General features: G+C 42.7%; 1 protein-coding gene across 1 annotated transcript in view; it reads left to right on the plus strand.

Annotated features, from left to right (window-relative positions):
- CNTNAP2 (contactin associated protein 2) overlaps nt 1-16068 on the plus strand; it is a 1802564-nt gene that overhangs the window by 1163472 nt on the left and 623024 nt on the right. The window contains exon 12 of the mRNA XM_070424092.1: nt 2607-2726. Within this exon, the coding sequence (XP_070280193.1) occupies nt 2607-2726 (120 nt within the window). The remainder of the gene's footprint in view (nt 1-2606; nt 2727-16068) is intronic.

The raw sequence follows: 16068 nt of genomic DNA on the forward strand, positions 1-16068 counted from the left end.
GAATTTCAATCCAAGTCTGTTTGACCTCTGAGCCCTGCCTCTTACCACATCTGCCTCAGTAGTTAACTCTGATTAAGAAAGTTTATAGATTGAGAAAGAGGCTTGTAGTATATATATTGCAGATGAAGGCAAGCCCAGGATGGGTGAGCAATCTCCTATGTCAAATTCGCCTGACCAGAGTACAAGGTGTACATTGGCAAGTTGCTAATACCAGGAAAGATCGATTGGATTATGGAAAGTCTTACATGCATAGAGGCTGATCTGAGATATAATATCATAGATACTGAAGAACCATTACACATTCTTTGAACATTATGGAGGTAATGTTTTAGGACTAGAGTAACATTGGATAATAAAGCATCATTTGGTGGGAAGTGAAGAGATATTTGGGTGAGATGGTGGATTAAAAGGGTGATTGCTATAAACCAGATATCAGGTACTAAGGAAAATGGCTGGGTGTTGGCAAGAGAATACCTAATTATTAAATATTAGAGAAGAAAGGTGAAAGGTTTTAATGGCAGTTTGGCTGAAGGGACTTTAGAATTTGAACTTGACATTGTGGATGACTTTGAGCTATACTGAGAAATTGTAATGATCTGGAGAGAGGTTCTCAAAGATGAATAATTAAATAGTTTATTTTCAGAGGTTGTGGGTTTAGGGCATTCTGAACTCTCTTCCTATGTACATTCACTTGGTCTCTGTGTCCTATTGCTATTACAAACATGTGAATCAGTCATGTCTACTCTGTGCTTATATTCTCATATTAAAGGCCCAGTGCACGAGATTCATGCACTCGGGCAGTGGCGGGGGTGGGGTTCCCTCAGCCTGGCCTGCACCCTCTCGCAGTCCAGGATCCCTTGGGGGGTGTCCGACTGACGACTTAGGCCCGCTCCCCAGCAGGAGCGGGCCTAAGTCGTCAGTCGGACATCCCTAGCACTGCCATGGAAGTGGGAGAGCACTGACCACCAGGGGGCAGCTCCTGCATTGAACATCTGCCCCCTGGTGATCAGTGCATGTCATAGCAACCGGTTGTTCTGCTATTTGGTCGATTTGCATATTAGCCATTTATTATATAGGATAGAGCTAGTTATCTTTCAACTGGCCTATGGCAATAACAGCCTAAATGCTCTCCTTACCTTCTGAATCACTTCCTTGGAATCTAACTTAACTACTAGGAGTTTTCTTTCCAAAACCTGCATCTAATTGTGACCTCTTCCTGCTTCAATTTCAAAATTACTTCCTCACTGCCTTTCACTTGGTATGGTATTCAAAATTAGAACAACCATAATGTATTATCCAAATAAGACACTTGGGAGATTGAAAGTGGACAAATTAATCATTATGTGGGATAAAAGTTGGATGGCTTCTGCTTAGCTTTCTAGCCACATCCTCTTCCAATAGCACTTTTTGCATAAGCAATACCCATACAGAGAGCAAATCCTACTCCAAAAGCCCTTTATCTGTGTTGTTCACAGCTGTATCTGTGTAGTCTAATCCATTGCTCAATGCATCGTAGGGACTTAGTAACTATTTGCAGGAGAAATTAAGGGCTAAGTAAATAAAAACATTTTAGAATTGTTTGAGTCTAGTGAGTTGTTGTTGAAATGAGGTAGAATTGGAGATCTAACATCTTTGCAGAGAGGAAACCACGGAAAGCCAAAGGGAGGCATGGAGAAGGTGAAGGAGGAAGGAAGGAAAGGAAGTCCCAAGGGAAGATCTCCTACCTACTCCATAATTGAATAAAAGGCAGATGTTGGGAGTAGGAGTTCAAGTGCATGGTACCTAAAGACTTCAGGACTTGCATTTCAGAGATGTGGACTTTTATTAGAATTTTAAATTTTGTACGGCAATCTTTCAAATTCTTCAGAGGTATCAAAAAAATTTTTGCAATGATATTTTGGAAGTTATGACTACAGAGGTGACATGTAAATGTCCATTTTATACTTTGAAAAACAGTTGCCATCTCCAAGAAGAGAAAATGTGTCAGGAGCATGAGAACAAAAAGCAAAACAATGAAAAAGAACCTGTAATTCAATTAAATCGATGGCAGCTTTCTACACCAACAAGATTTGATGTAATTAAAGCTCTTGCATCAAAATGAAGCAGGGACATTGTTTTCCTTTTTTCCTGAAATAAATGAAGAATAGAAATCTCACGAAATTTATACCACTATACAAAAAATGTGTGTGTGTGTGTGTGTGTGTGATCTCTTAGTTGATAGTCAAGCAAAGCAGACAACATGTATCTTGTAAAATAACAGCCCTTACAGTAAGAAGACGGTATCTATAAATATCTATAGATTCATTTTTTCTATGATCGTGAGCCCTAATACAATAAACATTACATCGATTCAACAATTTCATGATTTTTGACTATTTCCCAATAATAAAACCATAAGTTCCTGGAACTTATTATCTTTGTTAGGACAGAAATGCTTATAGAGTAAAAACCAAACCATGAATGTAAATGTAGAGGAAAAGAATGCTCATTCTAGCAAGAGGATACAGTCCTCAGCAGTGGTTAGCCAGTATGTGATGTGTTCCTGGGGCATTTGTCCGGGGAGCCATTTGTTCCGTGCTGTGCTCACGTAGGATATTTCTTTCCAGCCATCTATGAGCCGTCCTGTGAAGCGTACAAACACCTAGGCCAGACTTCAAATTACTACTGGATAGATCCTGATGGCAGTGGACCGCTGGGGCCTCTGAAAGTGTACTGCAACATGACAGGTAACGATGCCATATTTACGTTTCATGAGCATGGCTTTTCTGTGTGTTGAAAATAAGTGTTGCCACTGAAGTTTGTTTCTTCTGCAATTTCTATGACAACACACAATAAACTAAATATTGCAGGATTTGTTAGGTAAATAAATGGTGTAATGTATTTCTAAAGAAATTATACTTTCCGACACTGAATGTAAAAAACCAAAATCTACCTTCTGACTATAACAATAAAAAATGGCATTTAAAAAACATCTGCAGTAGGGAGAAACCCCAGAAAGTGAACCAGAAAGGTTGAAGTCTATGGAAAGAGCTGGTCCATGAAGCAGCCCCTGCAGGTCCCTAGCCTGGGGGAGGTCAGCATCTCTGCTCAGCTTCCCACACTGCCCATGCTACGGGAAGCTCACAGACCACTCTCCATAGTTCCTCTCTTTCCCGTAGTTATAAAAGGAACCCTTCTAGATGCTGAAATCCCATCTGGCAAAGGCGAAACTTGCCTGCAGCTTTGATGAAATGTATCTGCTTGGGAAGGAACCTAGTGTTTCCCTCTTCCATATTAAATTTCAGGGGCTCTTGCGAACTCCCACCACAGTGTGTAAGATGTACAGCTCTCTAGAGCCTATTTTCTATCAGACACTGGGTGACTGACATCTTACTCTCTGAAACGGAATTTTTGGACTGGAACACACGGTGTTCCCCTGGGCAGAGCGTCCCGGACAGAAGGTGGTATAGAAAAGGTGGATATTTATTAAAGAAGAAGTACAGACTCCCACGTGGGGAGGGGGCAAGAGTCCCACTGAGTTCATTTTCCCTATGGCTTACAAAGGCTGCAGAGCTTGGTGCCTTGACATCCCCTCTGATTGGTCACTATTCCCTGGTTACTGTGTAGTAACTCCTGGGCTCAAAGGTTGAACCTCACAGGTGGAACCTCTCCCCGACTCCTTCCTTATTGTTTTAGTATTCCTTTTGGGCTTTTTCTTCTTGTGGATGAAGGGCTTCCTTCCCTTTATTTTGTAAATATAGACCTTTTGCTGTTCTCAGCTCCCTCATTCTATGGAAATGTACCTGTTGCAGCTTGTCAGCTTCCCCATTCTATGGAAATGGTCCCCTTAATTTCCAAAATTTCTAAAATTTCCTAAACCTGTCCCATTTTACCCCTAAAACTCCTGTTTCACCTCCAAAACCCAGAGAAGAGTGTGTGGCATGCACTGCTCACTGGCTGCAGGTGAGGATCAGCACTGCATGTGAACTCCTGAGCAAGATGCTAAGGATGATGATCCCATAATGCTACTGATGATGACTGCTGCTGGACTGCTTGCCATAGGTCAGGTACCCTGATAGAGTCCTTGCTCAGACTACTTGGCTTTGTATCCTGGTTCCATGAATCAGTAGATATATAATCTTGGCTACCTTATTAACTTGATTAAACTCCATAAGCCTCAGTCTATTTCCCTGTAAAATGGTTTGATAATAATCTCTACCTCATAGCATTATTATATGAATGAAATAAAATATCTGCATATGGCTCTTAGCATATTACCTGACACACAGTTAATTTTTAGTAAAGTTTGCCAGCAGTTGGGATGCTATTATTTTTTGAAGCACTCGTTAGTGCTTCTATCATTCAGGCAAGACTCAAATTCAGATATGTGTGAGGCCAATGGTTCTTGAGGATGGATATGCTTCAGAATCATGCATGGAGCTTTTTTTCTCCTTTTCCATACAACTTTATTGGCTCCAGCTCTGGAGACTTTGATTCAATAGGTGTGCAATGGACATAGGATTGTGTAGCTAGAACCAAGAACCCAGGCAAGCAGACCCCAGTGGAGAACTTTTAGCAGCATCAGGACCCAGGCTGACTATGGCACAGACAGAGAAGAGAATGATGAGGACATGAGTGTAGGATGGAAGGCGTGTAGAGAAAATGGTAAAATGGCAGCTATCCTCCCCAAAATTCCCTCAAGTGCCAAGTATTCTAAGTGTAGCAGAGAGCAGGAATTCACAGACCAGAAAGTTTGACATAAGAGTTGTTTGGCTTGTTAATGGCCTCAGGAACTTTCTTGTTCACCTTCACTCTAATTTTACTTGAACTAAAGTATAATCTATGAGAATTTGTTTGAATCTGGAAGAATCTCTCTCTCTCTCTCTCTCTCTCTCTCTCTCTCTCATATGTGTATATAATTTATATCAATTAAAGTCAACTGTTATCCTCAAGGGAAATCAAGACATCCTGATTATGCTTGGAAAATTATGAATTTTTTTTTAGTTATTTGCCTATATGCATTTCACAAGAGAATTAGAAAGTAAACCCAAACCATGATGAATACATTCTTTATGTGAATAATACATACAATGAAGGGCTGTTTAATTTCTCGAGAGATGACCTTTCTGTCAATTGAAGCCATCAGTCAGAAGCATGATCTCCTTGTCATCAGTATCTCCCTTAAGGAGTATGGCTGCAGTTGAGTGCAGTATTCTGTTTACAGCCTGAACAATGAAGAAAACAGTCCAACCTTCTGCAACGAGCATATTTTCCTGCTGTCACACACGATAGTTATGGACATCAGTGTGTCAGGGACCCTTGAAGGCCAGCAGGCATGATGTGGCCTTTTGCCATCTATCAACTCATCCTTCATCTGTAAAGAAGGTGAACTTGACACCATTAGGAGAACATGGTACCACAAAGCCTGGCTTGGGCTGTTCCTTTTCCAAGAGATATATGTTGAAAAAGAGGAGGGAGTGACAGTGTGAGATTGTTTATGAAGACTTGATATATCACTCTGTGTCATGAGAGATGGTATATGTACCTTACTTTATAGCCTTTCTATTAAATAATAGAGCTGCCCCACTCCTCAGGAACCCAAATGTAATTGGGTGTTTATCACTGTTGAATATATAACATATTTCAAAAATGGAAGCAAGACATCTTCTCTAAGAAAGAAGTGAAAATTTTAAGGAAAGGGACCTCACTGGCAGCAAACATCTACCCCAAACAGTAAATTGGGCGGTAGAAAGTAAAAATAAAATAAAATAAAATAAAATCATATATATATATATATATATATATATATATATATATATATATATTTCTCTGGGATCCTTTCTCTAGGTTTTTTTTTTTTTTTCCTTTTTAATTTATGCATTCACTGTGTGCCAGGAGCTGTGCTGTGTCAGAATAAATGGATATAGTAAATGCCTTTATGGTGCTCACAACTTAGAATAAAAACAAGCGTTAAAAAGTAAACAAATAAGTAACTCTCTTAGAAAGAAAAGTAATGGAATTGTAGGGATTTATTTTGGAGTGAGTATTTTAGGAAAGACCTCTCTGAGGAAGCAACCATTTAGCCAAAATACAAAGTATAAAAAGAGACAAGGCACTCAAAAAGGACAGGAAGGGAAATGAGCCCTATAAATTCATGCCCAAGGCACCCAAGATTGTTTCCTTGCAAAGAACTGAGACACAGATGCCTGAAGCAAAGTGAGCTGAAGGAGCTGAGAGTGCAGTGAAGCGGCACGTAGGCAGGGCCAGAGCAGCCAGGCAGTGGGGATGCTGGTGCGGGGAAAAAGCTTGGGTTTTAATTTCCCAATTAAATCTTTAATGTAGTAGGTGGGAATCTAGTGGTTTTAGGCAAGAGGATTGAAGGGTCTTAATTAAAACCCCCACTTGGGGTTCTCTGAGAGACTGAGTCAAAGCACTGGGACCAGATGGGAAGTTGTCAAAGTCCAGGGAAGAGGTGCTGCTGCCTTGTACTAGGATGGTGACAGTTTAAATGAGGAGAAAGACTTGGATTATAGATCTAGTTTGAAGGTAGTATCAGTGTTGGTGACGGGTTAGTTAAGCATGATTCAAGACAGTTATCAAGAATAACTCCTGAGCCCTGGCTGGTGTGGCTCAGTTGGTTGGAGAATTGTCCCAAGCATCGAAGGGTCACAGTCTTGATTCCCAGTCAGAGCACATTCCCAGGTTGGGGGTTGGATCCCTGGTCGGGATACATACAGGAAGCGACAGATTGATGATGGGATGATGGTCCTTTCTCTCTTTAACCAGAGGTTGCAGGTCCAATCCCTGGTCAGGATACATACAGGAGGCAGCAGATTCTGATGGTTTTCTCTAGAATTGGTGTTTCTCTCCCTTTCTCTCTATCTAAACTCAATAACAAACAAACAAACAAACAAACAAACAAACATATCCTTGGGTGAGGATTTAAAAAAAATAACTCATGAGTATATGAATTGAATGACTGAATGAATTATAGTGCCATTTGGGAGATGAGGAAAATTAAGGGAAGAACAGATTTAGAGGAATGTTAAGAATTCAGTTTGACCTAGTTAATTATGAGATGCCATATGCCATCCAAATGGAGATGCAAATATTGCAGTTGGATAAGGCCCCACAGGGATATTTGTATTAGCGATATAAACATGCTAATTGTTAGATTATAAATACATGCGAAATGATAACATCACTAAGGGGATGATGTGAGCAGGGGAGAGGCACCTCAGGAACAAGCTCAGAGGAACCGAAGAGAAAATGGGTTTCCAGTGATGAAATAGTCCGTAGGTGTGCAGGGGAATGGAATGGAGAGTAAGTGGAAGAAAAGTGTCTAAGAGCATTTTGCAGAAGAATGGGCCATCCATGTGGATGATGAAGTGACTTGCTTGGGTCTTGGAGAATGAGGAAAAGAGTTGGGGGATAGGAATCAATGCAAATGTATATAAAGTGAGGCTGCATTCCAGAAGTATGGCAAGTCCCAGCAGGCAGGATGCAGGGAATGGGGCATGGCCAGAGGGATGAACCACCCAAAGCACCTGCACGGACAGCTTTGGGAGCCATGGGATGGGCGGGTGGCCTAAACCCAGGAACCAGAAAAACCTTCCACAAAACAGCTGACCCGGGAGTTGAATTATGAGGCCCAGAAATGGGGTGAAGGAAACTTCTAAAATGCTTTGAATGGGATGCAAAGCAGTTGAAACTTGATCCTGAGGGAAACGTAAGCAATAGATGACATTGTAATTTTTAAAAATATGTTTTTATTGATTTCAGAGAGAGGAAGTGAGAGGGAGAGAGAAATAGAAACACCAATGATGAGATAGAAACATTAATAATCGGCTGCCTCCTGCACACCCGCTACTGGGGATTGAGCCCCCACCCCCAGCATGTGTCCTAACCAGGAGTCAAACTGTGACCTCCTGGTTCACAGGTCAGTGCTCAACCATTGGGCCACACTAGCTGGACATGACATTGTATTTAAGTGTGGCTTTGGCAGCTGTGATTAAGAGTCTCCGATAAAGTCCTAGATGTAGAGTAGAGAGGCAAGTTAGAAAGCCCCTGTTGTATCTGGGAGTTGAAACTGAGATTGTAGGTGGCGGCCTTCAGTTAAGAAGAGGACTGGTTTGAAGGATCTGTAGGAGGCTGAGTTGGCCAGACTGTGGCTGTTGAGCTAGGAATTGAAACGATTGCCAGGTGGATACCCGGTGAGACGGGCACTGATGAGCAGGGGCATATTAGGAAAGGGTGGGCCTCTCTGTTGCCTTCAGTGCCTGGAATTCGACCTTGTCAAGCTGCCCTGCAGGCAGATTCTGTACAAATTCCCTGCAGGACTTTGAGCACATAGATTAATCTCTGTGTCTCAGGTTCTTTGTAAGTAAAATGTAGGAATTGGCATGAGTTGATCTTTATGGTGCCTTCCATTTAAAAAAAGGAAAAAAAAATATATTATTACCATGGAACATAAGAGAAAAATAGCACCACTTGCAGTCAAATAATTTAGAGACAAAATCCTCCTGCCTCAGAGAAGTTTGAATGTACTCGCTTCTTGACCAAGTTTGACATAAATGGGCACTCTTTATTTTTTTTCATGAGGAAGTTCCTGGACTATGCAATTCTTCTTTTGCCTATCTGCAGCTCAGAGCTTCACCACTCTGAATTCAGGGGGTGCCCTGAGTGACAGAGCGTTTCAAGGGCTGTGCACTTGACATTGAGGAGAGAATATATTCATTGAATCCTTTACAGAAGAATTCATCATTCTGTGCAAGTCAAAGGCTGGTCTCCTCTTTAGATCTTAGGGGCACATTATAAAATGTGATGGTTGTTATTCTCGCCTTCCTTCTCCATTTTTATGATCTCCCTGAAAATTTGGTATTATAATTATAATTTTTAATGAATGTCTACTATGATATATTTCTAATATGTACCCTTTTCCCTTGTATATTTTTCTAGCATTACAGTTTCTTATTTCTATTTTCCTTAAGATATTTACTAACATTTTCACCTAGAAACCTGGGACTTTTGTATTTAATGCTTCATTTAGTTTTTTCCTGCCCAATCCTGTATAATAAAAGCCTAATATGCTAAGTGTCCAGTCATCCGGTCATCCGTTCAACCAAAGTGTAATATGCTAATGATATGCTAAGGCTGCTCAACCGCTCGCTATGACGTGCACTGACCACCAAGGGGCAGATGCTCTGACCAGTAGGTTAGCTTGCTGCTAGGGTCCAGCTGATCAGGACTGAGTGAGACAGGCTGGACACGCCCTGGAGCCCTCCCACAATCCCTCCCCGGCTGGCCAACCTCCCACATCCTTCCCTGGCCCCAATCGTGCATACCGGTGGGGTCCCTCTGCCTGGCCTGCGCACTCTCACAATCCAGGACCCCTCAGGGGATGTTGGAGTGCCGGTTTCAGCCCAATCCCGCTTAACACAGGAGCTGTCCCCTGGTGGTCAGTGCACTCCCATAGGGGGAGCGCCACTCAGCCAGAAGCCAGGCTCAGGGCTGGCAAGCTTAGCGGAGGTGGTTGGAGCCTGTCCCACTTCCGAGGCAGCACTAAGCATGTCCAACTGACGACTTAGGCCCACTCCCCATGGGATATTCCCCGAGGGCTCCCAAACTGCAAGAGGGTGCAGGCTGGGCTGAGGGCCCCCATGCCCCCCAAGGGCACGAATTTCATGCACCGGGCCTCTAGTGATTAATAACAACAGTAGATAAAGCTAGATCCAGCCATTGTCCTTGGACACTTACTGCTTATCCCTAAATCAGAAGCAAAGTTTTTCTTAATAGTCTATCCTCTAATTCATGTTCTTTATAACTCTCTTTGCATTCATATTCAATTTTTTAAAACTTAAGTAAGCATTTGTGCTATAGTGTGTGAAGTTTAAAGTCCAAATGAGGAACACCTCCTCACTCTCTCTAGCACTAGTTTTGTAGTTTCATCAAAATGCCATTAAATTCATTTACATAATTTGTGCTGTATAGAGCCCTGGGATTTAGCTGATCAAATTCTATTATCCTCTATAATGGTAAAAGCTGTTTATGCCTTTTTAATCTAATATTTATAGGGAGCATGTTTCTCAAGTTCCTCAGCCCTCGCACTCAGTAATATCATGTAACTTATTGCTGTGCTTCACTAAGTTTCAGTAGTGCAGTGTGGGTAGGTCACTGAGGTGGGAACCTTGGGTTCTAGTGGAGAGTAGCATGGACCTACCTGCCCACTCCTATTCCCATTTACTCCCCAGCAAAACAAAGTAGTTCTTCCTTATCATATTCATTTTCTTAGCAGCTTACAATAACACCAACTTATTATTCACAGTGTCCCTAGGTCAGGAGTAGCACGTTAGCTGCTTGACTGCTCAGGGTCTCCTGGGCTGAAATGAAGGGGTCAGCAGCGCTGTGGTGCATCTGAGGCCCAGGATCCTCCTCCAAGGTCATTCAGGTTGTTGACAGAATCCAGCTCCTTGTGGTTTGAAGGCTGAAGGCTCCACTTTCTTGCTGGCTCTTCGCTGTGGATTGCTCCCAGTTCCTGAGGTTGCTCGCAGGTTCCAGCCATGAGTCCCTTCACACATGGCAGTAAAGGGACCTCTGTTACCTCTACACTCTCTTCTAGGCCTCACCTGATTAGATCATGCCCACCCAGGATAAGCACCTGTTTGATTAACTTAAGTCAACTTATTGGGGACCTTACTTATATCAGGAAAATGTCTTCACCTTTTCCATGTGGGGTAACTTAATCACGGGAGTGATATCCCATCCACACTCCAGGAGGGGGTCAAGGAGTGCACATCAGATGGCATGAATCTAGAGCACCGTCTTTCTATTCTGCTTGCTGCGCCTACCTGTGTATCTGTAGATTGTTCATCATTCCATCCACATTTATTCTTACCTTTTGAGTAACAGTGTCACATTTAGTTCATAAATTATTAAGGTTTGTTATTATTTGTCTTATAATTTTTAATATATTGTTCAATTTAGGAAAATTTAAAAATATAGATAGGCAGAAATCAAAATTGCTTACCAGTGGAGATAAGAACTACATGTTAGGAAATGTGTACTAAAGATGCTACATTTTATACTTGGAGCTCTATATATTCTTGAGGGCCAAGTAAATGCCGGGCACTATCCCAAGTACATTATACACATTAACTCATCTTGTGATTCACAATAACCCCACAAGGTAGGTAATATCATTCTCATTCCCATTTTTTTTTAATGAAGAGACCAAAGCTCAGAGAAATTAAGTCCTAATTCGCACAACTAGTATGTTATGGTGACTTCTTAGACAGGCTTCATAGTTACTGTATGTACATGTACATACATATATACATGTATGGTTGTGCATATATGTGTGTGTGCAAGTGTGCATGTATGCGCAGTCACATGTGTACATACAAACAAAACTCGTCATTTTTGATTCTGTAGTATGATTTGTAATTTGATTTCTAAAGTGAGCATCCCTTATTCACATATTTTCATTATCATCATCAAAACGTCCTTACACAGTTCGAATTCATCATCTGTGCTTTGGACAGCATTGTTGCTATAAACTATTTACTTGTTAATTGTCCAACTAATGCCTTGGGGTTTTTCATCAGAGAACACATTATCAATGAAATCAGTATGTAAACCATTAGGCAATTACCAGTATTATTAATTTTCACTCTTAATTTAACTACAAGTGTTTTCTCTAATATAAAGAGCTTTATAGGATAACTGGTACACTTCCTGTGTATTTAGATTAATCATCCCTCATGGTTTGCACCCAACTTTTAGAATAATTTAAATTCTATCCCCAAGACCTAGTTACTTTTTCAATGTAAAATCTTGAACTGAATCTGACAAAATTTATTTTGAGACTGTAACAGGATTGAAAGGAATCAGTGGGTATCATCTCTTATGTTTAATGAGGTTACTCACTGTGCCTCATTCTTCCCTGGTTTGAAAGGAAATCACTGGAAATGAGGACATGCACAGCCCTCCCATTGTCTGTCAGGGTTATTAACTTTCACAAGTCTGGCAGCACTGCACTTCTCGCCCCTTCCTGTTCCTCTGTGCCATGAACTGTTTCTCTGACGTATTCATGGCCCAAAGTGTGCGCCTGGATTTTTCCATTTTATTCCCTACACTTGTTTTGTTTTTTTTGTTTATTTCATCAGCGCCATTCTGTCTCCTCTTCCCATCTCCTAACCTAGTTTTGCCTCCTCTGTCATTAACCCACAGGTAGAAAGCTCTGCTCCAGGACTTTGCAGTCACCCCTCCTCTGTGTCCACCTCTCTCAGGCTGTCTTTGTTATAAACCTTTGTAATCACTCAGCGACGACTCCCGCGTCCCGGCTCAGCTATTTCAGCTCCTCACAATCACTATAAATTTTGGAATTCAATTCTGCTCATACAGCTTCAATTGAAAGTCTAGGAGCCAACTCACTGATCAAACGCGGCCTGAGAAGAGCTCTTCTTCCAAACTGATGACCCGCTCGCCTGTCTCCCTCTGGGTTCACTCTCGGGTGCCACAGATGGCGTCCACCTGCCAGGCCTAATCCTTCTCACTGTGTGTCAGTCACAGCGACAGGCTCATACTACAGGACTTCACAGGTGGTTTTTGAACTTTAAACCAAAAATAAAAGGAGAAAAAACTGTAAAAGGTTGAGTGAGGCCCATGACCTGGGACAGGGTCCAGGAAGGGCATGCAGGACACCAGACAGAGTCCAGACGAGCAGCTTTAATCTCTATCAGGCCCCTCACAGTCACCTTGGTTGCCTTCAGAATGCTTCCCCCAGATGCAAAGGCACCCACCTCCAAATATTTTTACAGACCTCCTGTCAGAGCAGCAGCAGGAGCCCTACACGAGCCCTGCTGCTCTGAGTTGTTCTGAGTGGCTGTGAGTCCATGTATTCTTCTAAATTCTCCCATTCGACTACGCCAGGGCTGGCTCCTGCTTGAACCCTGCCCACTGTACTAACTGTTGGGAACTTAGTCCAAGTTCCTCCTTTATCCTCTGCTCACTAGTAACAGGTGTCAGGTCTGAGCCCCTCTAGCTGGGGCTGGACATCCTCGGATGCTGGGTCTTAGATGGAGAAGCCACGAGAGGTTGTGGGTATATAAGAATGAGTCTTTATTGCCGAAGCCAGTGGCCATATAGCCATCAGACAAGAACAGTCCTCACAGCAAAGTCCATAGAGGCAGACAGCCGGACACTGGCTGGTGAACATATATCTTTCCCATAAAGCAGCATCAGTCTCTGTACCTACAGCTATTATCTGAGCAGTGCACGCTGCCTCCTAGACTCACCGTCTTACATCATAGCTGTACCTGAGCTCTCCAGCTCAGCAGCTTCTCCTGTCTCTCCTGCCCAGCTGCTCTCTCTAGCAGACTTCTTACTCCATCCTCAGCTGACTCCAGCTAATTAGCTGGTCAGTAACCTACTTTTATACCATTTAGACCAAGAAGGCTTCGTGCCAATTGTTACAGCAATCATATTGGCTACTGAAGGACATAGTGTACCCTGTGTCCTTGCACCCATTCATGGTGTCTTGGCCTGATTAGGCTTCCCAGGCTCAGAGTCCTTGAACATTTTGTTTAGGCACATGTCCAGAGAGACCTTTGGCCATTCTGGTATATTGATAACAAGACCTCTGTGCTCCCACCAGCCTTGACTATCCGGGGACCTAGCATGGTTCCCACACCTCCCTAAATAATGTTTTAAATCAGTGGTGGAGAACCTTTTTTCTTCCAAGGGCCATTTGGATATTTATAATATTACTTGAGGCCAGGTGCACAAATTCGTGCATGGGTGGGGTCCAGCCAGGCCCACCCCTATCGGGGCCATGGGAGGTTGGCTGTCCAGCCCTGCCCCTGATGGGGGGGGGCGACTGGGGGCAGGGCTGGCTGGGGGGAGGGGCAGTGGGCAGTTGGCCAGCTGCCGGCCCCGCCCCCTGTCGAACTCCTGGTTGAACTGGTAGAGAGGACAATTTGCATATTAGCCTTTTATTATATAGGATTCATGGGCCACACAAAATTATCAACTTAAAAATTAGCCAGCTGCATTTAGTCAAACATTTAATTAAGACACCCCTAACGCCTTGGCAGGGCCAGACCAAATGATTTCGTGAGCCTCATATGGCCCATGGACCAGACCTTCCCCATCCCTGTCTAAACACTGACTTTTTAGTGTTTTAAAAGCACTGATATCCTTATGTGATCTCCCTGCGCAAAAGCTGAACATGGCTTCACATTGTCTGTGGATGAGAACTACTGTGTGATTTCCTCTGACATTTGGGGTCTGAACCTGTCTGACAGGCAGGAAGAAAAGAAAATAACTTGGAAAAATCCAGTTAAGATCAGCTCATAGCTTTGAGACCAAAACCAGAAAGCTCAAGAATAATCTCACACTTATTCACTAGAAATGTTCTTCTGGCGAAACATAAATCCAGTCCACTTGTGTTTGTGTCTGTCCAAACCCTCCGCTGTGCTGTTCAGTTTTGTGGGTCTCCTTTCGTTCCTTCTTAGGACATTGACTTCCATGTCACAGGGTCCCTGGCCATTTTGTTGGGAGAAACTCATCTAGTCACTAATCTCTCATTTTATCTTGTGACTAATTGATGCAACCAAGAAATTTTAATAATAAACTGCACCAATACCACATGTTGTCTAAGCTGGCCAGTATTGGAGTCATGTTTCCTGAGCCTGACTTTAACGGGGAGCCCTGAGTTCCTCAGTGCCATCCAGAAAGGCTGCGTTTGGCTCACGCCCAAAGAGTGAGAAAATAACTTTGGAATGAGATATATCTGTGGATGAAGTTGTCACAATCTCTTTTTGCATTTGTATACAGAGGACTTTACTAAACTGACCTCCCTTCACATAATTATTAATCCTGTCCTGCTTTTACTCATAGTTTTTAGCCAAAAATGTCAGCATTAAAAAGTGATACTAGCCAAGAACTTTGCTATATCATCACCATCATCATCACTATTATTATTCTTCTTTTTGCTTTTATATCTATAACTATTTATTCTATTGTTACTGGAACCCCGATTTTTTTCTTGAGTTCACCTGCCGGCACGCACTGGCCCAAAGAAGTGCCGGAGTTTTCAGTATAGAGAGAAAATAATAGTTTGATATTGAATTGGCCAATATGGAGGCAGGGAGCTTATGCTATAAAAAAGCACAAACCCAACTCCCTGATGGTGTGTAAGTTACAGATCATACAGGGCAAAATCACAGGACACTGTGGGTTTGGCGTTCAGGGACGTGCTGGGAACTGGTTTGTCAGATCATTTCTTCAGATCTTGAGGACATTCCCGAGGTCTTTTCCAGCATCCCTCTGTCTGGTCTGATGGAAAGGTAGCCAGGGCTCAGTTCCATCTTAGGGCTCAGGAGCTGAAACATAACTTAGGTCAAGATGTTACCCTTAGCCTGCCGGAGGTCCAGCAGGCTTGTGACCGTTAGTCAGGCCCCGCTTCTGTCTTCTGCTGCCTCAAGGGTTGCTGATTATCTGGGGAAAGGCTCAATCTCTGAGCTAGGATTTAAAACTAAATCAGTCATAAGGACCCTTGGTTTCACAGTCTTCACTGGAACCACATATGCCCCTTCTGTTTTTCAGCTAGCTTGGTGTACCTCTGGTTTCAAGACTAAGATTAGGCAGCATGTTTGTGAGAGATGAAATGAAGGCCTTAGCTGGTGCAGGCAGCAGGACCTGGAGGGGCGAGCAGGGAGTTTATTAGTACATTGTAGAAGCAAGCCAACTACAGAACAGAAGCTGACATACTCTGTTTTCAGTTTTTAAAAGATTGAAACAATAGTGGGCATCTTGCTGAAGTTCCCCATTGCTCCAGTCTAGACCATTTGCTCTCTGAATCTGAGGCATCCCATCATCAAAAAAGTCTTTCTTCACCACCAGTGTTTGCTCATCCAAGACTGTCCTCAACTCACCCTATGTTAGAAGTCATGCTTCTCTTTCCCATGCCTTCCTCATTCTCATCGTACTCTCTCACCTGGGCGTAGCACATCCTCTGGTAGCTTCTTGATACTGTAGTATAACCTATCCTCCTCTCTGGGAGTTAGAAAAACTTCCTCTTTGTCCAGG

This window comes from Myotis yumanensis, unplaced genomic scaffold, assembly GCF_028538775.1.
Source record: "Myotis yumanensis isolate MYYU_CA2020_CCGP unplaced genomic scaffold, mMyoYum1.0.hap1 SCAF_9, whole genome shotgun sequence".
NCBI lineage: Eukaryota > Metazoa > Chordata > Mammalia > Chiroptera > Vespertilionidae > Myotis > Myotis yumanensis.